This window comes from Pongo abelii, chromosome 17, assembly GCF_028885655.2.
Source record: "Pongo abelii isolate AG06213 chromosome 17, NHGRI_mPonAbe1-v2.0_pri, whole genome shotgun sequence".
NCBI classification, from domain to species: Eukaryota; Metazoa; Chordata; class Mammalia; order Primates; family Hominidae; genus Pongo; species Pongo abelii.
In genome coordinates, this window is record NC_072002.2 from 61,089,511 (window position 1) to 61,115,908 (window position 26,398).

Here is a 26,398-nt window from a genome sequence, read left to right on the forward strand (position 1 = left end):
AGGGAGCACAAACAACCTGCCTCTTCAGACCCCAGCAAGAGATCCCCGACTCCTGGAGATCAGACCCAGAAAACCAAAAGCCACAGCCATTTGGTTGGTCCTGCTTGGTTTCTTTAAGGTGCCAAATGTAGTGATTTTCACCAACAAATTGAGAAGGACTAAGAAATTGAACTTGGTTCTAGGATCTTCTATCCACAAAACTGTGAGGCTGGTCAGCTTCTGCCTCCTTCCTTTGAAACCTCCTGTCTGTCTTTCCTCATCTCTACCTTCTACCCAATGGACTCCATTAAGGAAGAGGGCAGTCCTAAAGATGCCATTCCCTTTAAGGGGTTAGAGGTTGGGTACTTCCCCAGGAAGTGCATTTAAAGAAGAGCCCAGAGATGAAACAGTCATCTCCAGCAAATGTCAGGCACCGTATTGTGCAACAGTCCTGGTACCCCCCAGCTCACCTTCTGTGCCTACAAGTAGGGCAGGCTCCCTCACGCCTGTCTTGACGCATGAAATGCAAGATTCTCATTAGAGCAACACCTGGAAACCTGATCAAGGTCCAGTTCCCTCCACTCGACGAGGATCTGCCAATCACCTCCGTCAAAGGGTCAGTTGGTCAGCCTAGAACCCCTCCCTTCCCTCAAGAGCAGGAATGAGAGAAGGTTCCAGTGATTGCCAGCCAGAACTTTGGGAACTGGCCCTTGAGGGTGGGGAGAGAGAAACAGGCTCCCTAACAGTCTGTCCCACTTTGGGGGCTGGTGGTATAAATACACTGAACATGCCCCCCTTTCCTCTCTTCTATTACTGTCCATATTGCATGTTTTGAAATATTTTACCTACCAAACTTCATGGATGAAATAATAGACCCCATTTTTATCATTGAAGTAGCAGCCAAATACCAAGTTGATGTAATTTCAGGTGAAAAGCAAAGAAATTTAACTTTTTCTTTACCAATGCAGTCATTGGAATATTTGAAGCCCGGGTGCAGTGGCTCACACCTGTAATCCCAGCACTTTGGGAGGCCGAGGCGGGCGGATCACCTGAGGTTGGGAGTTCGAGACTAGGCTGGCCAACATGAAGAAACCCCATCTCTACTGAAAATACAAAAATTAGCCGGGCGTGGTGGTGCACACCTGTAGTCCCAGCTACTCAGGAGGCTGAGGCAAGAGAATCACTTGAACCCGGGAGGTGGAGGGTGAAGTGAGCCAAGATCGTGCCATTGCACTCCAGCCTGGGCAACAAGAGGGAAACTCCGCCTCAAAACAAAAACAGAAACAAACAAACAAAAAAACCGGAATATTTGAACCCCTTTTTCATTCCATTCTCTGGAATCCAGCCTGGAAATACTAAGAACCTAATGCCCTCTAGCCCGTGAAGGAGCTGGGGGCCCAGGAAGCCTCATACAAAGACTAGGTCAGGGGGTGTCTACCCTGAGGATTCTTACGGAACCCTGAAGAACCACTGAGTTACATGAATTGTTTCTCATGATGACTTTTCAGAGGCTCTTCTCCTGACCGTGGAACCCTGGATTTTTGAGTGACCAAAGCAGGTCAGATGAGCTGAAAAGTGGCAAGTTTGACAGTGTGTTAAAGATTGATCATAGCAGAGGTTGGATAAAGAATTAAAGATGCTTAATGTTTATGGAAGAATCTATGAAATTCACCCCAGTTGAAAAAACAGGTGAAGGGCCCAGGCAAAAAATTCTTTCTCTCTCTCTCTCTCATACACACACACACACACACACACACACACACACACACAAATTGCCAATAAATGTATGAAAAAAGTTCAACCTCACCAAGTAATCAAAGAAAGGACATCAAAAATCCCCTTTAATTATCCAACTGGATAATCAAACAACACTACCAAATGTTGGCAAGGGTGAGGGACATGGGCACCCTTGCACAGCTGGTAATACTGTGCACAGATACACCCTATCTAGAGCAATTCAGAAATGTCCCTCAAAAGCTTTAAGCATGTACATTCCACTTGACTTAGAAATTCCACTTAGGCGTTTATCTTGAGGAAAGAATCATAAACCTGTGCAAAGATTTAGGTGAAGTATTTATAATAGTATTGTTATAATAGCAAAAACTTTTTAGAGGGGGAGCACAGTACAAATGTCCAATGATAAGGGATCCAGTGAATAAATGATGGTATCTCCATGCTCCAGGGCACCACAGAGCCATTCCAAGGAGGGGTGTTGAGCAATATTTAATGGCACAGAAGTAGTCATGCTGTGAAACAGGGGGTGTTGCACCAGCCCATTCATTTACACTATATATGCATAAAAAAGACTAGAAATGAAGACATAAAAATGTCACCAGTATTGTTTTTTCAAGTAATGGAATTACAAGTATTCTTCATATTTGCATATATCTATTTTCTAAATTTTCTACAATGATCAAATTTGGTTTCTATAATCAGAGAAAAGATCAATAATGGGTTTTAAAAAGAATCGATGGCCGGGCACGGTGGCTCATGCCTGCAATCCCAGCACTTTGGGAGGCCGAGGTGGGTGGATCACCTGAGGTCAGGAGTTTCAGACCAGCCTGGCCAACATGGTGAAACCTTGTCTCTACTGTAAATACAAAAAATTAGCTGGGTGTGGTAGCAGGCACCTGTAATCCCAGCTACTCAGGAGGCTGAGGCAGGAGAATCACTTGAACCCAGGAGGCAGAGATCACAGTGAACGAAGATTATGCCATTTCACTTCAGCCTGGGCAACAAGAGTGAAACTCCGTCTCAAAAATAAATAAACAAATAAAATAAAAATAAAAGAATCAATGAAGTTGCAAGTTATGATGACAGGAATCACAGAGGAACAAGTCAAGTGGCAAGTTTAGCTGGGAGGTAGAAAATTGGAGATACAGAAATTGAGAGCTAAAACCCATCAAGACAATGGATAAAGGGTGGAGCTTGGAGTACACGCTGGAAGGCAGACTCCAACAAGTGTGTTAGCCTTCTGTTGTTCAACTGAGTGACTGTAGGAAGCCACTTCTCATCTCCTGGCTCCAAAGTCCCGTCCCCTCTCATGGTCCATGACTCTATGAGAGCAGGGTATTCTGGTGATGGTGCTGCAATGTAATGCCCCTCTTTTTGGAAAAGCAAATATGTTCCGTGATGGGATGAGATGAGGCCAGAACTTTGGGGGACAAAGGTATCTGCCTCCCATTATTCCTGTAAAATTAAAATGATTGAATTTAAGGCCTTTGCCCAGAGATGTCACTTGAAATAAGTTGTTTTACTCCTCATAAAATCAGGAGGAGTCAGAGGGCAGCATGGTGAGCTCTGGCAGCTGCAAGCTCTGATTCCTACCCACTATGCCTTGGCTGTAACTCACTTGCCTTGGGCATCATAAGAAAAGAAAAAGGATAGGAAAATGGGGAAGGCTGCCTTGATCTCAAAGGGGACTTCCGATAGACACCCCATCAACAAGAATCATTGAGAACACAGGATTTGCTCAGGGCTGCGCCTATCCTTCCATCATGCCTCCAATCCCTCTTGTATTTCCCACCTCCTTGAACCCCTAGAGCATAAAAAGTTGCCCATAGGAACGCCCCAGGAAGATATGGGGCTTCCCCTTGGCCCTAACCAACAGGAAGGCCCTGGAGGCATGCCAAGAAGAGGTAGGTGAGACTGCCCAGAGCAAGACAGGCACGATTCTTTCCTGGGTGAGCCCAGCCCAGCTAGGGAGGGATGGCAGACAGGCCAGCCTAGGCACTGACCTCTGGGCATGTCCATGGGGTTGAAGCTGGCCAGCAGGTCACGGCACCACTGGCGGTCACCTTCCACCTTGCTCAGCCAGTTGTTGCAGTTGAAGTAGTAACGGAGATGAGGCCTCTTCATGTCGGTCACAATCACATGGTCCAGGTACCAGCTGGCATTCAAGCCCGTGTTGTCATGCTCAATCCTGAGGCAGAAGCCAAGGCCCACACCATCACTGGCAGAACTGAAACAGCACCCCTTCCATATTGGAATACCCAGATGTTTACTCCAAAGAGAGGTCCAATTATTCTGTTGTTGTTGTTACTTTATCTCTTGAACCTCGGTTTGCTCATCTATAAAATGGGGATATCTTGCAAGCTGGATGTACACATTACTGAATGTTACATTGTTACATTGCATGCAAGGAAATATTAACTATCACCTTTCACAGAAAATCCAAGATCCCTAAGGCTTGCCGTGGGATCATCTTGATCTTCCCCTTTGAGGTCCTGGCTATTCAGTGCTGTTTCCTTACCCTGGCCTTTGGAAGCAGTGAGCCTCTCCTACTCTGGCTCAAGCATGGATACACACAACATTTCTTGATATCCAGCTGAGTCAAGGTCAAACAGGACAGTAAAGGGAAAAGATGACAAGGGAATCCCCAGGAAGCAGAAGCCAACTAGACCACCTGATTTACAGGACACAGCTTATACCCTGGGGCTCAACTGCCCCTCCCATTGCTGTGAGATGATTAAGTGTGTCCCTCTCTTCATCATGACTCCCGGACCTGGACAACAAGCAGATACTCCCCTTAGTCCTAAAATCCAGAGGACTTGTAGGTCCCATAGACATAACAAGAGTCACACATGCGAGCCACAGATGCAATTTAAAAATTTCCCAATAGCCACATGTAAAAAGATCCAAAGAAACTGGTACAATTTTAATAATATGTTTCATTTAATTCCATTTACCATCTCAACATATAATTATGTAAAAATGTATTAATGAGCTATTTTTTCATTCTTTTTCTTGTACTAAGGCTTCAAAAATCTGCTGTGTATTTTATATAGGTAGCACGCCTCAATTTGGATTAGCCACATTTCAAATGTAATAGCCACATATGGTCAGGGGCTACTGCACTGGGCCCCTAAAATCTGTCCCCTAAAATCTTCTCACACTTCCCATAGCCCCCTCTATCTCCTCTCCAAGGTCCAGTTTCCTGACCCCTGGATCTCACTTTGCATCAAACATCTTACCCCTGTGAGGCTTTATCCTTGCAGGTGTTAACAGGACAACCACAGCTCAATACAGCACACAACCCCAATAAATGAAACCCATGATATACCAGGCCCTTCCCTTAGAAGGATGTATGCCTCTGTCTGGCACAAAGTCTGGCACATAGTAGGACCTCAGCTAGAGGTTGCCTTTACTCACACAATGACACCCCTTCCCAACTCCCCTGCAAGAGCCCTTTTCCTGCTCACAACCTCCTTCCCTACACTTAATCAATACCCAGGATATTCATGTGCCCCTTATTTCCCCAGCAAAGAGAGTCCATGATATTGTATTTTCTAGTGGAAGGGAAAAAACATCAGGACTAAACTGAGGCTGCATTTGACCCCTGTCCAGCCTTAGTCTGGGTGCAATCAGACCACAAATGAACATCTGACAATGGGCATGAACTTGAATAGGGGTGGAGGGCAGGGACAAGGAAGGGAAAAGGGGGGCAATTGAAGGCTCTTCCTCTGCCACTGGACTAATAGAGTTATCTCTCCTTATACCTTCACAAGAACCCCCCATAGAGAACAAGACTGGGGATGCTCTCTGTCCAAAGACATGCTGCAACAGGACTTGGTATCTCTACCACTTGCTGAGTGTTTACTGTGTGCCAGTTACTGTTCCAAGCACTAACTCATTGAGTCCTAGGGTTATCACAGATGAGGCACCATTATTACGGAGGAGGAAACTGAGGTTTGGAGAGATAACCTGTCCAAAGTGGCACAGCTAGTAAATAACAGAACGGACACTTGAACCCAGGCACTCTGGACTCAAAGTCTCTGCCCCTGACCACTGTGCTATAATGTCTCTCATAGCATATTCTCAAGTTTGTAAAAATTTGTCTTGAATTGTCTTAACCCACAAAAAATGAATCTCCAGTGGGGAAGTTTAGGGCACTGTGATTCAGGATGGGAGGGAAAGATTTGGGCCTTTGGTAGCCCCTCAAATAACAGCTGGGAAGTAATTCATACCCAGAAATTGTCAATATTGATGTCAATCCCTCACTTTCATATCCACCCTCAACCCTAGTCAGGCGCCAGCTTCTCACCTGACTTTGTAGATGAGGCCCACATTGTTGGTTCTCACCCGGAACACATCAACGTTGCCCTTCTCAAAGGCAGACTCGCTCCTGCAATGAACACGTGCAGTTAGTGCAGATCAGCTGTTGGCTCACAGGCCTGGGAGGAGAGCCAAGGGCTGGCATTCCACTTCTTCCTCCATCATCCCACTCCTGGGGAGAGCTATGAGCAACCAGATCCCATTCCAAGATTCCCTTCTGACATGGTTCCTGGGGGAGGGCAGGGACTGCTAGTATCATTCCATGCCCTCACACCCAGGTTCTCATTTGATCCTTGCTGTGAGTCACTAAAACAAGCACACAGGCAATACCAGCCCCATTTTACAAACCGCTAGTTGGTAGCAGAGATGGGACCAGAACTTGGCTCTCCCAGTCATGACCCCACGCCCTTTGGCTGCTCTGGGTTGGGAGGATGGAGGAGGAAGGAAGGAATAAATGCCTTAGGGCTCTTGGGCCTTCTTGCCGCTCCCCCTCACTGACCTTGCTCTTGCTGGGAAAAGTTGCAATGGCAGCCCCAAGTAGATGCAGACCTTAGGTGGCAGTCCATGGTCCTGCCATTCCAACAAGAAAGAAAACACTCAACCCCAAACCAACAGCCAGGGAAGTAGGGCAGTGAGGGAAGTGCATATCTGGCATCCTGCAAATGGTGTGAATAGAAGAAAGTACACCTGAGACATCAGCCATGAGGCAGCCAGGCAAGTCCAGATTCAGGAGCATCCTAAGTACAGTGAGTGTAGACACAGGAGAGCTGCAGCAGCATCACCACAGAATCCTCTGGGAGCAGAAACCCGAAGCTCATGTCAACAGTTGTTCCATCCTCTGTGCAGGGCCAGGGCTCCTGCCATTCGAGCCCAGGCCTGCCAGCAGCTCTTGCTGTCCCCAGTTTAGCCCACTGGGCTGAGAGATGCAGGCCTCACTCAGCGCTCTCAGCCAGGACTCTCGGGAACAGCACACAGCTCATGGAAAGGAAAATCACAGAAGATGTGTGCCATCACAGAAGATTTATCCATCATCGACGTCTTTTAAAATAAAGCGGGAGGGGAAGGGCCTTCTCCCCAAGGCATCAGGCTCAGACTCTCTTGGTAATAGAAGGCTTTTAAGGTTCTACAGAACCCAGGAGCTGTGATTCTGTGAACGGACTCATGGTGTCGAACAATCTACCCTAGGAAGAAGTTTCCTTAACTCCAGACAAAAATGTACATGGAGGCAGACTTGTTAGGGAAAAGAGACCCCCACAGGATGCAGCCTGGGTGCAAAGCATGAGGAGGAGAGAGGCACAGAACCTTCTGAGTTTGCTGGAGTGAAAGGGATGACACCCAGGCTTGCTGCGGGTACCTTAGGAAGGGAGGGAGGAGTCAGGGCAAGGTGCCCAGAGTCTCTGCTCCACCATTGGCAAAATAAAGACAGAGAATGTTGACTGTTAGCTCTTGACAAAGAGCAAGGAAAATACAAAGTTTTCTCCATGAAGCACCAGTAAATCCTCCCACCCAGGAAAATAACTTACCAGACCAAGCATTTAAAGGGAACTAAATCAAACTAGCAATTGTGAGGGTCTGACTGATGTGGGAATTTCACTTTCAAAGGAGAATAACAACACACCCCATGCTTTGGTTCAGAGTCACAGCAGCTGTCAATAACTTGAAGAATGTGTGGACATTGTTTCTGCACATCAGGATTATATAAATGGGAAACAAAAAAAAGGAACAAGAGGCATTTTCTCTTCCAATATATAAGACAAGGCAAGTGATCTTTAGAATAGACAAGAGTCTCTCCATCAAATAAACACCCTAAGAAACAGTCACCCTAGGAAGTTGTATAATGAAATACTTTGCAACCATTAAAAATCCTATTGTAAAAAAAATACTTAATGAAACAGAAACAGATTTATAATATAGGCTTAAAAGAAAATGTAGGTTAAGACCAGAATGTACAAACAGTATAATCAATACAAACAGAATACCATCTTCATTTAAAAACAATGGAGTGAGAAGATTTATTTTTAAAAAATCATGTCTAGATGGTGAGGCCATTATGAAGTGTTGGCTCCTTATTCTTGTCTATATACATTTTTAACTTTCCAAAAGGAACACATATTGTTTCTGTAATTATGAAAAAAGCACAATCCCATGTTTCAGCAACTCCCCCATCCCCAGCCCAGCCTGCAGGCTGCCTGGATCGAATTCTTTGGAAGCGTTTGGGAATTACTGGGCTTCCTCTTCTGATGGTGCCTGAAATTTTAGAAACAGCCATTGCCAGCAAGTAGGGAAAAAGGAGGGGAAATATCCCCATTTTTAGCCAAAGACAAGGTGTGACTTGGAAGGAAAGCAGCTGGCTTTCTGGGGTGCTTCTGATGAAAGTTCCAGAAAAGAAGCTCCAACAGTTGCATTCAGTAAAGGAATGCTCCAGAAAGGCCCTGCACCCATGACAGTATCATTTAAGAACGTGGCAGATGCGATGGCTTATGCCTATAATCACAGTGCCTCGAGAAGCCGAGGCAGGAGGATCATTTGAGGCTGGGAGTTGAAGGCCAGCCTGGCCAACACAGCAAGAGATATCTCCACAGAAAAATTTAAAAATTGGCTGGGCCTGGTGGCATGCACCTGTAGTCTCAGTTACTTAGGAGGCTGAGGCAGGAGAATCACTTGAGCCCAGGAATTTGAGGTTGCAGTGAGTGAGCCATGATCTTGCCACTGCACTCCAGCCTGGGTGACACAGTGAGACCCTGTCTCTAAAAAAGAAAAAAAAAAATGTGAGTTACCTGCATTACCCTCCAGCGACCGGGCTGAATGTGAATACATACGTTTCAGAGCATTTGTGAAACAATCCACCATGGCGCGGTGCTTTATAGTCACTTGCCGGGGGGTGGGGAGGAGCGTATGTGGAAGCAGGGACACCAGGGAGAAGATCCACCAGGATGGACAGAGCAAGAGCAGAGGGAGTGCTCCACGCTGTCTCAGGGCTACACTGGAATATTTCTGGGTTCCGCAGTGTTTATGAGATGGACACCAATCTCTTTTTGGAAGACAAGGGGAAGGCTTTCCACATCACAAGAAGAGGAGGAAAGAGTGGCAGAGGCAGGGCTCTACTGATTCCCTTTACTCAGGGTCAGGGCTGGGATCATCCCAAATAAGCCCCCAACTCAGGATCAGCTTCTGAAATCCTCACTTCTGGATTACAAATGCCTGTGGGTTTCAGAAAACTGGGGGTAGGAAAGAAATAGAAAGGAGAGAGAGTTTCGGGTCAAAGGAAATCTTCATGTTTCCTTGTGGAAGGCTGGAGCCTCACCAAGGCCACTTGTCGATTCTCAGATAAAGGCTAAGGCAGTGCACAGCCCCTGCCATTCAGCAGGAACCCCCACACAGAGATCCTTTACAGGCTGCACGGGGCATTTTAGCCATCAGCCAGGCAGAGCCATCGGGCTAAAATGCCAGGAATTCTCTGACACACTCAGATGGTGAATTTTCAACCAAATAACCACGTTCCAGACGATACATGAGATCCCATCCTTTTGCCATATTCTGAACACATGACTCAGAGCTGGAGGTGGCCCTGGTTAATGGGGAAGGGTGCGAGGAAACCCAGAAGATGGGGCCTTCTTCTGGCAGCCACTGCTGTGGGTGCTTAACTGGGGTGGGGTCGCGGTAGAGGTTCACTAACGGGGGAATCCAAGTCTACTGAGTACCAAGGAATGTAGGCACCAGACCACAAAGGCAAAGACAATCAGCGCTGGTACTGAAGTTCTTCTTGGAGAAGGAATTATTTTGTACTAGGAAAAAAAAATCCTAATACAGCATTTGGGAGTGAAAGTGAAGTCCTGGGGCACAGAAGGAAAGGCACAAGAATGACAAGAATTGAGGGGTAAGAAAGAAGAAAGAGAATGTGGGAGAAGCAGGAGGGAGAGGTGGGATGAGACATGGCGAGAGATCACAGAGGACAGGTCAGGAGAAACTCCATGAAATAGGATGGCCGAGTTGTAAGACTGAGGCTCTAATATTCCTTTTTAAGTTATTTGCATTGCTGCAGTGTGAACTCTCTCTGGTGCCAGGGGCTATCAATGAAGTGTGTTACACACAAATATGCATGTGTGTGTATATTATGGGTGTGCAAGGAAAAGGCAGTTGGTTCTAGCTGCCCCTGGAGGTATGGGTTTGGATAATGCAGTGTGGAGAGGATGGGAGGGCAGGAGACGGTGAGGTGCGAGGAGACTGTGGGACCAGTGGACATTCTCAACCAGATCCCAGGATGGGGTGGGGCAGCCGATGGCCTGAGATAACTGCATCTAGACCTCATGGAGCAAGAGGACCTCAGCTGCCATATGTTCTGGGTTGCATGGGCAGCCTGGAATTCCTCAGAAAGCAATGCCGCTCCCAGACCTGCAGTTTCCATCTTGAATGGAAAGGTCTTAGATAGCAAGGACCATGTCTTCAATGCTCTTTGAAGTCCTTTTCTCAGTTCTTGTTGCAGCCAGACTCTGGCCTCCTCCTTCCCCACTGGTCCTGCTCACTATGCTCAGATGATCTCTGTTGATACAGTAAGTTGAAACTCCACCGGTCAGCTTTCCAGCAAGGCCTTCTTCAGCCTGGCCTTCCAGAGCTTTCTGACTTTCCGCCTCCCTGCCCATCAACATGGCCCCACATTCCCAGCCACAGGCCTCCTCTGCCCCCGTCAGCCCGCAGCGCTCATTGCTGCCTCCAGACTTTGGCAATCTGTTCCCCTCAGTCTAAAGGACACTCTTTCTTCCTCTCTCTCATCTGAGTTATTTTCACCACTTAAGACCCAGATTAAGTGTCTGTCCCTTTAAAGTCTCGCTCTAGCCACACTGATACCACTGGCCTTTGCTGAGCTCTGACTATATGCACGGAACTGGGAGAGATGCTGGCAGCGCAGAGCAGACCTTCCCCCAGCCCATCCTCCAGCTCCCTCCACCCCTCCTTGAAGCCCCTCTCCAGCCTCTCCAGCCCCACAGCTGCAACTCCAAACTGTGTCCCTATCACTGAGACCACCCACTCTGCTCTAGAGCACTCCTGACCAGCTGGACTGGGGCCCTGGCCAGACCTATGCTCTTGCTGCCCGACCTGCAACATGGTCCAGATATAGGCAGAGACTACCACCAGTCTCTGGGGCCAACCCCTGGGGTAATTGGGGAGGGTTGAGTCCCATCCTCAGGGCTGCCCAGGAGAAGCTGGCTGCCCCATGGGATCTCAGCAAAGCCAGGAGGTCCCAGCCCTGCCAGCTCATTCATGCCCTAGACCCCCTTCAGACCCCATGAGAGGGAAGGCTGGAACCCGAACTCCTGGGAATGGAAGCTCAGTGGAAATCCATGCCATGTTATAAAGGGTGGCTCAGGGGCCCTTCCTGAGAAGACATTTTGACAAATGAAAAAGGGGAAGAATCTGAGGATGCTGAATGTGTGAAAGGAGGGAAGGCCATGAGGACCACCATCAAAGGAGAAAAGGATTCATTTTATTTTAAAAGGAAAAGCTGGGAACTTCAGAAACCAACCGGGCAACTTCCTAGTGTCTGCGGCTTCTCCCTACAGCAGTGTACTCTGGGAACACATGGCAAAGAGGATGGAGGTTTCATGTATTCTCTTTACCGTGCCCACATCATCGGACGGAAAGACTTCCGCAAGCGAGTCAAGCTGCCATGTAAGCGGTACAAGAAGGCAGGTACCCTGTTCTGCAGAAATGGATAAAATGGGACGTTACACCTGCCTCGATGCAGCAGCATGGACGCTATAGCCCATGTCACATGGGGCCTGGCCAGCTTGCAAGGTACAGGGTGCAGGGATCTCCTGGCCTCTACAGCTTCCTCTGCCAGCCCTGGGAGTGCCAGGTCATTAACCCCAGGGTCACAATCTGGAGCCCCAAGATGTCTTAAGGAGCATGTTCCTCACACCTCCTGGGACCATAGGGCCATGTGGTCAAGGGAAATGTCTACATCAATAATGTGAGGTTTGAAGGCCAGGCACAGTGGCTCACACCTGTAATCCTGGCACTTTGGGAGGCTGAAATGGGCAGATCACTTAAAGCCAGGAGTTCAAGATCAGCCTTGCCAACATGGTGAAACCCCATTTCTACTAAAAATACGAAAAATTAGCCAGTTATGGTGGCACATGCCTGTAGTCCCAGCTACTCCGGAGGCTGAGGCAGGAGAATCGCTTGAACCTGGGAGGTGGAGGTTGCAGTCAGTTGAGATTGCACCACCGCACTCCAGCCTGGGCAACAGAGTGAGACTCCATCTCAAAACAAAACAAAACAAAACAAAAACAAAAACAAAAAACAAACAAAAAAAACGTGGGGTTTAAGGACGAGCTTCACCATTGAAAAGCTCCATGACTCTCAGCTACCCATGCCTTTCCAGGCTTCTGTTTCCCCATGAGCAGATTAGAATAGAGCAGCAGTTTTCAAATGTTTCATGGACCCAGACCAGCTGACCAATTCTGTTCCATTCAGCACAGTTTGAAAGCCAGCTGAACAGACCACTCCTGAGGCCCTAAATGTCTCTGAAATTCCATTCATCTGCTAACATGTTCTCAGGTTTTGCATGTATGTTGGTGTATGCGTGCATGCAGTGGGGGGAAAGGATCCGAAGAAGACAATGGTCCCAACTCTCACTAGTTATAATTAAACAGAGCACACAAGGCATACACACGCACAAGCACACACACAAGCAATCCCTGCAGCTAGCTGAGTGTGCAATGGCTGACAGGCAGGTTTAACACAACACTGGTCCCTGGTGAGACCTTGTATTTTATGCTCAGAGCTCCCTCACATGTATGGTCTTCCCGATATCTGTGTGATGATATATGAGGAAACCAAGGCCCTGGGTGCAGAGAGACTGGGTCAAAGTCACATGGAACCAAAGAACAGCTAATATGGGACAGCTAATATGGATTCTTGGGAATTCTGAGATCCATAGGAGGCATTACTGTTCAAAAGAATCAAGACAGGAGCTGAGGGAGGTGCACCGGGAGATCCCTGGCTGGTACACGGTCTGTCATTAGCAGAGGCTTCATACCACTTAATAACCTGTGGTCAGATGTGCCTTCTCCCCAGAGAAGCAGGCCACCCTTGGGTTCCAGAACCTAATCAACAGGACTAATGGCCCAGGATCCCACGAAGGCCAAGTGGGTACTCACTTGCTGGTGAGCTGGAGCTTGGGAGAGAGCCCATTCTCTCCAAAAAGCGTGATGAAGACATTGGCATCCGTCCCTGCACCGCGAACATCCCCCGTGGCTGTGACCACTTCATACACTGGAGGAGGAGAGGAGGAGACAGATTACAGGCTCAGAAAAAAACCGGAATCCTGTGTGGGCCTGGAGAAGCCAGCCCTTGCTGGGGAGGCCCAAGCACAAAGGACCCTTGGAATCCCTGCTGCATCCTGTAGGCCTCTGAGCCGTGGTGAAACCTACAATATGTCCTGCTGCAAGACCAAAACTTCACATTTAAACCATGCACTCACTTTGTACACGAGGAGGCTGAGGGCAAGAGGGCAGGTCCTGCACGGTATCAACACCAGAGCCCGGCCCAAAGCCCCCAGATGCCCATTCTGTAATCTTTCCAGCACAACACACTGATACCCTCCTAGACATGGCCTTCTTCAGAGCCCGCACCCAGCTCCCAGCTTCCTCTCTGCCCTCTACACAAGGTGACTGTGGCCAACCCTCACCTCCCATGACCCCCTGGGCACTGACATTTCAGTCTCAGAAGAAGCCGTCCCAGTGCTGGGTGTGCAGAGCTTTGCAGGGGGTCCTTCTTTGGCAGGGGCTCTGATTTCTTTCTCCTCAGACCCTTGAAGCTTATTCTGTTTACTGTCAACACCTTTCTTATTCAGGGCATCAGTACAATTATAGCCCTATCCACTTCCTGGAGAGAGAAGGCAAGAATGCATCTGGATTCTTAGAGACAGCGGAATCTACTCCAGCCAAGTGAAGCAAGCAGGATGCAATAGAGATATCAGAAGGCTTGCAGAAGTTTTGGAAAGGCTGGAGGCATGTGCTCTATTCCCATTTCCAGAAGCAACTCCTGGAATCACAGCACAGAACTAGCCTGGGGAAGGTTGCTGCCACCAGCCACCCCAGAGCCACATCACCTCTGCCAAGAGCAGAAAACAGCCCACCATCACCTCCCTGTCCTTCTGCTACTCATGTCTCCAAAATAATTCCTTGTCCCCAGCTCATTCCATTATGATGCTCACTTCTGAGTCAAAATCTTGCACTAGAACAGCCAGTTCTGGAAATCTAAGGTACATGTCTGCACCAAAGAAGGCTGAGAAAATAATAATTCCACTTTGGGAAGATGGAATTTACAATGTGGAGTCGGCAAAATGTGGGGAGGGTGTTTTAAATATTTGGGGCAAATGATCAATGTCCAACACATCACTGGATTGTATTAATACAAGTACTTAATAATTGTAGTAATAAACAACATTGAGTGGTCACTTACTATATGCCCTGAGCTAAGGGCTTACATATATGATTGCATCTGATTATTACGGCAAACCTATAGTTATTTCTACTTCCAGTCTTTTCAGAACAGATCCCCAACCAGATGCTGAGTATATTTGAGCTGCCCCAAAGACGCCCAGATCATTAGGAGGATATTTTGAAGTTAGACATTCGTTATTCAAACCCGTCAATTCAGAGCCCATTCCACAGATATTTTGAAGTTAGACATTCGTTATTCAAACCTGTCAATTCAGAGCCCATTCCACAGAGGGCACAATTGGCAAAGTGCGAGGGAGAATGGGGGAGGAAGGAAAAACATAAATAACATGGAGTGTTCTGTTGTGTGCTAGGCACCTTGGCAGGTACTTTACAGATATCATTCATACTTCAGCATGCCCAGAGCCAGTGTGGGCTGGTGGAAAGTACTAGACTCCACTGCCACAGAGACCTGGATGCAGCCATTGGCTCCTCCACTTTGAGCAAGGTGACCCTGGACGAGTGTCAGCCTCTCTGTAACACCTGAACGATCTTACCTGGTTTGCAGGGCATTCTGGGGATTAGAGATGATGTATGGAAAGCCTCTGGCACACAGAAGAAACTCAACAAATAGTAACCTGGTTTTAAAACTATTGTTCATACGGAAAAGCCTACTTCAACTCTGAGAGCTAAGAGTCTGTTCTTTCGGCAGATTAGATGTAGCTCAACTAACATGCACACGATCCACTGATATTCCAGGAGCCCTTCAGGAGACCTCTCCTTCTCATGTGGTCCTTACAGGCCTGTGAGGCACCAGGATCAGGAGTGTTTTGGGGTAGGTGGACCCTTTGATGTCCTTGGTTCTGATGAAGGTCCCCATCGAGGCACCATTAGGGGGAGAAAAGCAGCCATATATTTGCACAACTCCTTGTCTCTTGTGATAACCAAAGCCTTAATTCTTAATAGTCTATACCACAGGGAGCCTGATCAACCCCTGGAGCCCACTCCTGACTCCTCCCAGCACAGACCTGGGACCTGACGTGTTGCCCACACAGCTTGCACATAAAGGCATTTCCAAACAAAATGCCCACAGGATTTCCAGCCTGGTGGAAATTCTAGAGCCACACCACATGAGAGAAGACATAGACACTGGAGGATGCTTGGTTTGGAGAAAAGGAGAGGAGCATTGGAGAGGCATAGGAGAGGAATGAAAAACTAGTCAATAGTTGATTCTGGGATGCACAGCTACTTCTTAAACAGAAACAAACCATTAAAAAAAACTGACAAATTGGACTTCATTAAAATTGAGACCATTGAGAGAAAGGCAAGCCACAGACTAGGGAAGGTATTTGGAATGCATATATCCAACAAAGCACTCAGAACCAGAAGATACCAAAAATTCACATCAATCAATAAGTAAAGAAGGGAACCACACACTTTTTCAATGGGCAACAAGTTTTTAAGAAGATAAGTGTACACTTAATACCCAGAAATTCCACTTTTAAGTCTTTATCCAAGAGAAATGAAAGTATGTCCCCACAAAGACCTGCACACAAATGTTCATAACAGCTTTATTCCTAATAGACCCAAACTGGAAACACCCTAAACATCCACCAACAGGGGCATAGATAAATGAACTGTGGTATATCCATACAACAGAATACTACTCAGCAATAAGACAGAATGAACTCCTGATGCACAATACAGATGACTCTCAAGTGCATTCTATGCAGAAGTCAGACACAAAACACAACATACTTTATCATGTCATTTATATGAAACTCTAGAAGAGACCAATCTAATCTATTGTAGCAGGAAGCAGAAAAGTGGTTGCCTGGGGTCAGAAGTAAGGGGGATTGACTGGGAAGGAACACAGGGAACCCTTGAGGGCCAATTTAAATGGTCCATTAATTGATTTCCTAGTGGATGCAAGAATGTAGCACTCACCAAACAGAACATTTAAAATAGGTGCATTTTATTATAAATAAATTATACCTCAATAAAGTTGAAAAATAGACAAAAGACTTAAATAGACATGCCACAAAAGAGGATAGCCACATAGCCAATAGACATATGGAAAAGTTCTCTGCCTGTTTATCAGAGAAATGCAAATTAAAACTACAATGAGACACTGCCATGTACCCACCAGAATGGCTAAAAATAAGAAGACTGACAATACCAAGTATGGGCAAGAATGTGGAGCCATTGTCACTCTCGTACATGTAAATTGCTCCAAGCACTGGTAACTAAACATATGCTCACTTGTGACCCAGCAATTCCACTTCCAATTATAAATCTAAGAGAAACAAGTACACGTGTTCTTCAGAATATGTGTACCAGATTTGTAGTAGCTTGACTTGTAATAGCAAAAACAAAAACAAAAACAAAACCCCAGAAATAACCCAACTGTTCATTGACAATGGAATGGCTAAGTAGACAGTGGTGTATGTATCAAATGCAATAGTAATCAGCAATAAAAAAGAACAAACTATATATTGTGTCACACATGGATAAATCAGATATAACGCTGAAAGAAAAGCTAGACCCACACAAATGTGCCCACTGTATGATTCCATTTAAAAGTTCATGAACAGGCCAGGAGCGGTAGCTCACACCTGTAATCCTAGCACTTTGGGAGGCCTCATCTCTGAAGTAGGAATAAATTCTTCCTTGAAGGACTGTGATAAGGATTAAGTAAAATAGCTTTCAACACTTAAACTCATTGACCTAGAATTTACATTTCTGGGAATTTACCTTATAGGCATTCTTCCACAGTTGCATGAAAAGATAGGCATTTCATAAGTGGTTACTATCATCATCATCACCATTGCTATAGTTTGAATGTGTCCCCTCCAAAATTCAAGTGTTGCCATTGTGATAATATTAAGGGGTGGGGCCTTTAAGAGGTGATTAGGCCATGAGAGCTTCCCCCTCATGAAAGGGATTAGGTGCCCTTATAAAGGGGCTTGTCCTTCTGCCTATTGCCATGTGGGAACACAGGAAGAAAGTTCTCGCCAGATACTGGCACCTTGATCTTGGACTTCTCAGCCTCCAGAACTTTTGAGGAAGAAAAAAAAAATATGTTCTTTATAAATCACCAGTCTCAGGTATTCTGGCATAGCAGCGCCAATGGACTAAGAGAGAAATCATTGCTATCATTTCCATTGACAACATCCCCAAGGAAGCTGCCTTGGAAAATTGCATCCCAACAGATGCTGGGGGACTCCTGTCTAGGATATAGGAGAGGAGATGCCTCCGGGGCTGGAAGCCTGTGCAGGGTGGCCTCTGAGGCCCCTTCTACTCTCCAGTTCTGGAATGAGTTATTCTTCCCATCATGGGCCCTGTCTTAGGAAACAGAGCAATGTGCCAGGTTCAGCCTGCCCTCAAAACATTGAGGGAGCTGCTATCCTCCCTCTGGTTATTGGGGAACCCCAGGATAGCCAGAAGGTAGCTTAAGAAGACAGAAGGAACACCTAGGCTTTTCTTCCCTCCTTCTTCCTCCCCATCACACTCATCAAGACTCTCCATGTAATACCAGAGCCCAGATTTCAAAGGAAGTGGGCGAACCGTTGTTCTAGCACTGAGAGGGTGACAATGACAGTACAGCTGGAGCTCAGCATGTGACCACCGTTAGCATCATCCACATTTATAGGCAGTACCCTGCAACAGACAGGAGAGTCCGTGGTTCCCTTAGAAATGTCAGCGTGGCACCCACCTCCACTTGCTCTTCTCCAGCTATTTTTACCACAGCCAAAATTGGGCAGTACAAGAGCAAGGACCAGCCAGACCCGCTGGATTCAAATCCTAACTCTGCTATTTACTAGCTGTGTGATCTTGGGCAAGTTACTTAACCTCTCTGTGCTTCAGATTCCCCATCTGAAAGAAAAGGCTAACACATCTGCCTCAATGTGTCATCATGAAGATGAAATTGGTTAACATGAATAAAGTGCTTCACTCAGCGCTTGGTGCATGCTGCATGATCCTATGCGGCAGCATCATGAGATGAAATGGGGCGCTTGCCTCGAAAAAGATATTTGAGGTTCTTATTGTCCATCCTGTTTGTGACCTTGCTCAAGTCACTTAATGTCTCAGGGCCTCAGTCTTTAACTTGTGAAGTGGTACTAATCTGCCTGCCTTGACTGTGCTCAGGGATCTTAAGGATCAAACATGAGAACATTAGTAAAAAGGCTTCTGAAAGGATAAAAAGGAGAAGGATCATTATAGCCACACTGAGGCATGCAGAGCCCATAAACAAAAGTGAACAGTGTGCTGGCTGTGAGAGGTTCTAGAATGATCTCACCAACAGTTACGTGGCTGGGGAGAATCACCTGGGGAGCCAAGCACACATGTGGGGATGCTGCCCTGATATCTCACTTCCCAGCCCCTCCCCTCACAAGAGGGTCAGAGCTTGAGGCACATGTGCTGTTAGAAGGTGGCGGATGCTTCCTTTGTCCTGGGCCCACTTCCTTCTACTACAGCTCCCACTTCTACCCTTGGAGGTGCCCAGGATTCTGTACCTGGAAAGGGGCCACAGCCTTCCTGGCCTCAGCTGAGACCACCTCCTCTGAGCCCGGGTCTGTGCAGGGGCTGAATGATGAGGACTAAAGACAAGTACAGCAAGGCCCCACCCTCACAGTTTAGGGTGACTGTGGCTGCAAGCCGGACACAGCCGGACAAGCTTTGCAGGAAACAATGGAACAATTATGAATTGGATATAATCAGGGAAATCATGGTGGACTAGAATCAAGCAGGGCTTCGTGGAAGAGATGGGATCTGAACTGGGCTTTCAAAGTGAGGACAGGAAGAGGGACAAAGGGGAAGACAAACAAGGCCATGGGCAGGCACAGAGCACACATTCAATAAATACTTGTTGAATGAATGAATTAGTGAACGCATGGATGACTATGGTGCTTACGGGGACTAGTGAGCCACTTTGGAGTCAGCACTGAGAATTTAAATGGCTTCAGAGACCAAGCAGGCAGCACCAATGAGTAAATCAGACCTAGTATGAGATGACAGGGAGTGGTGGAGACTGTGATAAACTGGACGTCCACAGCCTATTGGCATTCACAGAAAAAAGGATTTCAAAACGCTGGAAAGGAAAAAAACAACTTAAACTCTGCCGGCCAAAACCAGCTCTAGGGTCACAGTTCACTTCTTTGGTTTACCTGGCAAGGAGTTAGAGCAATTTCAAGCAGGTCTCGTGTGGCCCAGGGAAAGATGAGACTAGAAGGACAAGGCCCTGGGGTTCAGAGCACCAGCCGCCCTCGACCTATGGGACGGACATCTCTTTGCAAAGCCCCAGGCTCCCTGTCTCCATCAACCACAGTGGGTATAGGATGAGGGCTCAGGCTTCCTCCCCAAGACATCCTTTCATGACCCCAGCAGTTCAGGGCGCTCTGCCTGATGCAGACCACGTACTTGGGGACCAGACTGGAACGTGGCTTTGGGGATGTTCAGGAGCTGGAGAACATGGGGCCGTGGGGGCACTGTGGCTCTAGTCTATTCTGTTCCACTGAGAATCGGAGGCTAAAGGCAAGTTGCTCCACCTGTCTGTACAACAGGGTCCCCACCATCCCTGCATAATGCCTGCCTTCTTACTCCGAGGGGATGTGGAACAGACACATGGGATAATCAGTGAGAAATGGTTTGCTCCGAAATCTTAGAATGACTCCCCCCAGCCAGGAACAGACCCCTGCTCACCGCAGCCAGCTGCACCACCCGCCCTCCCAGGCTGGGACGCCGCACCTTTGGCCTTGTAGTACTCGTGTTCCAGCTCCCCCTCGTCGTCCTCCGAGGCGTAGTTCAGCAGCTCCGCTTCGTACAGAGCTAGGAAGTCGATGTCCTTCTTCCTTCGCTTTTTCTTCTGGGGCATCATTCTGTCTGCTGCCTTCTCCCAGCGCTCACAGGCTCACTGTGTCGCCTCCTCACACCTGCGGGAACCTGAGACCTCCTCCCTCAGCTCTGGCGCCCACGGCTCTCCTGTAGCTCAGGCCGGGGTGGGCCAGAGTGCCCCCTTTTCTTGGCTTCCCCGTGCCCAAGGTGCTGTTCCCTCTGCCCTCTCTGGCTCCTGAGCTGAACCTCAGTGCCTTATCTCTGAACTTCCTGTCCCTGTCCCCTCCCACTACCCTCTGATGAGCCACCTCCTCCTCCTCTGTACCTGCCCCGGGGCTTCTCCTTGGGCCTCATCACTTATTCATGGCGCTGAGGGCAGGCTGGCTTCCTTCCTCTCTCCCCTCCCCACCAGCCCCGTCTCCTCCCTATGGAGAATCAGGTGACACGGAGCCCTTGACGTCCACTTCCCACCTGGCCTCACAGCCAGGGGGTCACCTGGGATCCCTTCAGACCACCCCAGGGACAGGTGAGGGCTCCTCACCCAGGAGATCTCCCAAGCCTCACAGCCCACACGGGACCCTCCTGAGGAAGGCGGGGCCCCGGAATCAGCCAGGCTCCCAGGACCCAAAGGCCTCCGTTTCTCTCCATTATTCATGACCTCTGATCGTCTTACGGAGCAGGCGGGGTTCTCGCTGGATCCTTCTCGTTCTCTCTCTCTGCTTCCATCTCATCAAGACTGCGGGCTTCCGGAAGTGGCCTCTGGGCACGAGGAAAGCTAGGGCACCAGAAAACTCTCCCGCTCCCCCTGCCAGGTGAGCTTTATACGCACTAAAGTTTAAACAACATCGTAGCCGATGCGTCCCAGGTGAACTCACTAACTCGATCAGCTCACCACCTGGACTCACGGGAGGGCATCAGCAAGCTCCTACCCCAGGGCGCACAGCCCTGGCTGCACACCAGAATCCCCCAGAGAGGTGTTGAATGCTAATGCGTGGTTCCCACCCCCAAAGATTCTGATTTGCTTGGTTTGGGACGCCCCTTGGGGCCCAGTTTTTAAAGCTCCTGGTGACTTTCATGTGCAGCCATGTTGAGGGTCCCTGCATCGCTTCTCCGGTAACTTAGGTGTGCTAACAAGAGTCCTCTAGAAGCAACACGTGTGATTTTGTCCTCTAAGCCAAAGTAATGACTCTAAAGGGGAATTTCAGGTGGAGAGGAGTAGAGGATTTGGAGCGGACGCCTGAGGAGCAGTCGGCACTCACAGGCCTCCCCGGCAGCCTGGGGCAGCTTTGGTCCTGCCCTGCTCTTTGGAGCCATCCAAATATTCCACTAGGGGGAGGCATCTCTAACCCCGAACGTTCCTACCCAGGAAAGATCAACCTCCCCTCTTCCCCTATTCAGCTGAGGGGCCGCCCTTGAAGCAGCTCAAAGTCCGCTGAGGACCAGGAGTGAAGTTTAATGGTGGGTGGCGCGCGCCCCCTTCTGGCCATATGTGGTTTGACCGCTGCTGTTTACACACCTGGATTCTTTAGGAAGAGACCTTCCTTAAGGATCACTAGGAATCTACTAAGAAAACTCATTTTACACGAGTACCCATTCAGGGAAAAGATAATAAAACGTTTCTTAGAATTTTTTTTTTGAGACGGAGTCTCGCTCTGTCACCCAGGCTGGAGTGCAGTGGTGTGATCTCGGCTCACTGCAACCTCTGCCTCTCGGGTTCAAGTGATTCTCCTGCCTCAGCCTCCCGAGCTGGGATTACAGGCACACACCACCATGTCCAGCTAATTTTTGTATTTTTAGTAGAGACAGGGTTTCACCATGTTAGTCAGGCTGGTCTCGAACTCCTGACCTCGTGGTCTGCCCACCTCGGTCTCGCAAAGTGCTGGGATTATAGGTGTGAGCCACCGCGCCCGGCTGTTTCCTAGAATTTTAAAAGCTGAAATCAAAATATTTTTAGAGAATCCCATGGTACTGGAACACACTGGCTAGGAGGTCAGGGAAATAATTCTATATTATTTCTGTATTATTTCAAGGTTCTCCAGAGAGACAGAACAACTAGGATATACAGATCAGCAGATACATGACAGGAGGCTTACTAGGGGCATTGGCTCATGGGATTATGGATGCCGAGAAGTCCCACAACAGGCAGTCTGCACGCTGGAGATGTAGGAAGGCTGGTAGTGTGGTGGGTCCAAGTCTGAAGGCCTGGGAACCTGGGAAACCCGTGGTGTAATTCTCAGTCCCAGGCCCGAAACCTGAGAACCTGGTGGCAAGGGGGTGATGGGGCAAGTCCCAGAGTCCAAAGACCGGAGAACCTAGAGTTCTGATGCCCAAGGACAGGAGAAGAAGGGTGTCCCAGCTCCAGGAGAGAGATAAAACATTCACCTTTCCTTTGCCTCTTTGTTCTGTCGGGGCCCCCAGCCGATTGCATGGTGCCCACCCACATTGAGGGCACATCCAGTCATGTTGACACCAAAAATTAACCATCACAAATACCAAGAGTTGATAGGGACATGAGCAGCCAGAACTCTTATACTGCTAGTTGGGGTGTAAAATGGTGCAGCCACTTTGGAAAATAAAGCAAAGCAAATACTTCGCATGTAACCCAGAAATTCCACTCCTTGGTATCTACCTAAGATAAACGAAAAAGGATATCCACACAAGATCTGTATGTAAATAGTCATAGAAGCTTTATTCATAACCAAAAACTGGACACAACTCAGGCGTTCATCACCTGGCCAGTGGGTAAACAAACTGAGGTACATCTGTACAGGCAATAATACTCAACAATAGAAAGGAAGGGAGTCGGGAAACATGCTTCAACATGGGTGCATCTGGAAAGCACTACACTAACTAAGTGCAGGAAAGCGGTCAGAAGAAATACATGCTGTGTGATTACATTGATGTAACATTCTCTAAAAGGTAAAACTATAGGATCAGAAAACAGGCCTGATGGGTGCAGTTGCTCACACCTGTAATCTCAGCACTTTGGAAGGCCAAGGCAGGAAGATCGCTTGAGCCCAGGAGTTTGGGACTACCAGCAACATAGGGAGATCCCGTCTCTACAAAAAATTTAAAACCTGGTGGCACAGACCTGTAGTCCCAGCTACTCAAGAGGCTGAGGCTGGAGGATCATTTGAGCCCATGAGGTGGAGACTGCAGTAAGCTGCAGTAAGCTGTGATTGTGCCATTGCACTCCAGCCTGGGCAACAGAGCAAAACCCTGTCTGAGAAAAAAAAAAAGCCTATGGTTGCCAGGGGCTGGACTAGGGGGAGGGAATGGTCTGTAAGGAAGCATAAAGAGGCATTGCTTGGTCTCAGAAGCAGGACATGGGCTCCACCCTGTCTCTCTGAAGTGGCCTTATCTGCTGCCTTTCCATCTCCATGTGATGGCCTGTCTGGGTCACGCCCATGGGGCAGGCCTGCCTATTGACCTAACTCCCACCCCAGCTCTTTGGTGTGAGGATCCTGCACATAGCTGACTGTGAACGGGTGCTCAGGGCATGCTTTGCAGACCCACTTCTCATCCCAGGGCAAGGTCTAGATTTGCGGAGAGGTAGGAGGAGGCCTCAGTAGGCATAGCATAAGGCCCTGAACTGTGCAGTGGTGGTGAGGAGTCCTAATTGATAAAGCTGAGACGTGGAGTCCCATCGGTTTCTTGTGTACTGATAAAAGCACAAAGGACAGACAGGGTGATTACTTGGGTGGGACCCCAAGCCTATGATAATAGGGAGGGGTTGTTCATCCAATGACCATTTGCATGTGGACAGACATATCCAAATGTGCAAAATGATATCGTTGAACCCGTCTCCTTCTCCTTGGAGTACATTCTCTTGCTGCTGGATGGCGTTGGTCACGTTCCTCTCCATTTCAAAAACCTCTGCCTACGCCCCATGGCAATTGAATTTTCTCAGCCAGAGTTCTGGATTAAAAGCAACAGAAACCAACATGGCTAGTTTAAGTAGAAAAATTATTTTTTTAAGCTGATGGAAGGTGGATCTCAGAATGTCCCAGAGATCTACACTCTGGAAATGATGCCTAGAATCATGCTGGTCCAGACAGGACCCGACTTCCACTAATGCTGGGCCTGGATGTACAGTGTGCACCACAAGCTTCAGCACTGGCTGTTGCTGCTAGAACCACAGCGGCTGCCTGTTTGTGCCGCCCTGGCCAGAATGGACTCTGCTGCCTTCTGCCATTCACGCTGGGGCCGGAGCATCTGATTGGCTGAGCCTAAGTCATGTGCCCACAGCCTTGCTGGAAAGGAGGCTGGGAAAGTGAGTATTTGGCCTTTCCAACTGCTATGCTGGGAGCTGCGCTCTTCTCAAACTTTAGAAGGGGATTCAGATGCTGGATTACCAAGATAACAAATGTCTGTGAAACTAATAGAATTCTAGCTCCTCAAGCTGATAGCGGAGACCCTCTATAATCTGACCAACCTTCTCCTTATGAAACCCACACTGTGGATAAACAGAAGAAACCCCTGTTTTCTAAATGTGCCTGGTGCTTTCCTTCTTCAGGCTTTAGTTTACGCTGACGTTAGAGCTGTTGCGTGCATCCCTGTGTCAGCCAGCTATTGCCACATGACAAGCAAGCATACAAATCTCAGTGGCATGGCGTTACCTCTCACATGTCTGGGGCTGGGTTGGGATGACATATATATGCTGGGCTCAGCTGGCAGGGCTGCCTCAATCTATAGGACCAGCTGAACATGGCCAGGGCAGCTCTTTTCTATGTGAGTTTGAAACCATCCCTATAAACTTTATAAAATTAATCAGCAAAGAAGGGAGGGGGAGAAATGAAAATAAACCAAGCTTGCAGCACACTCAGCATTCATCAGTAAGTCAGCTTGCTCTCTTACCCACTCCTCATGGTTCCTTGCCTGTTGCCTCAGAATAACATAGATCCTGTTACAAGATCATAGTTCCCCTTAACTGCCCTATTGACAACAATCTGAACATTATAAAACATGAAGATTTCCCTTTGAGATACTCCTTTCAGGTCCTGCATAGCAGTGAAACTCTGATGTCAGCTGATCTGAAGGACCCCAGGAGAAGCTGACTTACCAAGGAATCACCCTCCATGGTCCCCTTAAAAGCCCCAGCTCAGAACTCCTTGGGGGGATGGATTTGAGGGTCTCCTCCCAACTCCTTGCTGGGTGCCCTATGATCATAAAACTCTTTCTGTGCTGCAAATCCTGCTGCCTTGGTGTAATTGGTTTGTAACTGCACAGTAGGCATACGAACCTATTGGTCCTATAACAGGTTCAATCTGGGGCCAGGCTGAAGGAGCACCAGCCACCCAGGGCAAGCTCTTCTCATGGCCATGGTAGAAGTGCACAGGAGTGACCCTGGAAATGCAAGCACCTGGGAGGCCTTTTAGTTACATCACATCTGCTGACACCCTTTGGATAAACAAATCAACACATGTGGCCAAGCCCAGAGTTAAGAGGCAAGGAAGTGCTCTCTATTTTGGGGGATATAAAGTTACATGGCAGGGGGTGTGGACACAGTGAGGGGTGAAGTATTGAGACCAATCATTTACTCTATCCCAATTGCCTATTTTTTCCCTCAGACTTCAGTTTTTCTAAGCAAGTCCTGTGTACCTCAAGTGCCTAGCAGAAAAGGAACGTGGCCTTTAAAAGTAAATGAATGAGCGAATTACAAATATGTGGTGGGAAGGTGGTGATAGTGAGCATACATCAATGCAAATAACATACATGCATGTCCTGGCAGCTCCGGTTCCCACCACAGCTCCCCACCAACCATGTGCCCCTTATTTCTCAAGGTAACTAGCTAGTCTGACATCTCAAAATGAGGCATCTCTTCCTCTGGGAGCAAGAGAGTGATGCAGTGCTGTGAAGTTGGTGGTTTTCTGGTTCACTGAAATGTTAGTTCCCACAGCCACTTTAGGGAAGCCTTCTCCCTGGGTTCGGCTACTCAGAGTGTTAGAACAGTGAGCCTTCAACCACTTCTGCCCCCCTCCAATCCACTCTGCTCAAAACAGATTTTATTAAAAATAAATCAGATCATGTCTCTCCCCAGCTTATGTGCTCCAGTGGCTTTCCCTGACCTTAGGACAAAACCCTAA

The 26,398-nt window shown here is 48.0% G+C and overlaps 1 protein-coding gene across 1 annotated transcript in view; it reads right to left on the bottom strand.

The window, feature by feature from the left end:
• LOXHD1 (lipoxygenase homology PLAT domains 1) overlaps nucleotides 1-21,135 on the bottom strand; it is a 181,934-nt gene extending 160,799 nt beyond the window's left edge. Inside the window, exons 1-4 of the mRNA XM_054537840.2 lie at nucleotides 20,226-21,135; nucleotides 13,194-13,308; nucleotides 6,023-6,103; nucleotides 3,717-3,901 (exon numbers count right to left, since the gene is read on the bottom strand). Coding sequence (XP_054393815.2) covers nucleotides 3,717-3,901; nucleotides 6,023-6,103; nucleotides 13,194-13,308; nucleotides 20,226-20,355 — 511 coding nt within the window. The 5' untranslated portion in view covers nucleotides 20,356-21,135. The remainder of the gene's footprint in view (nucleotides 1-3,716; nucleotides 3,902-6,022; nucleotides 6,104-13,193; nucleotides 13,309-20,225) is intronic.
• Nucleotides 21,136-26,398: the final 5,263 nt, after the last annotated feature.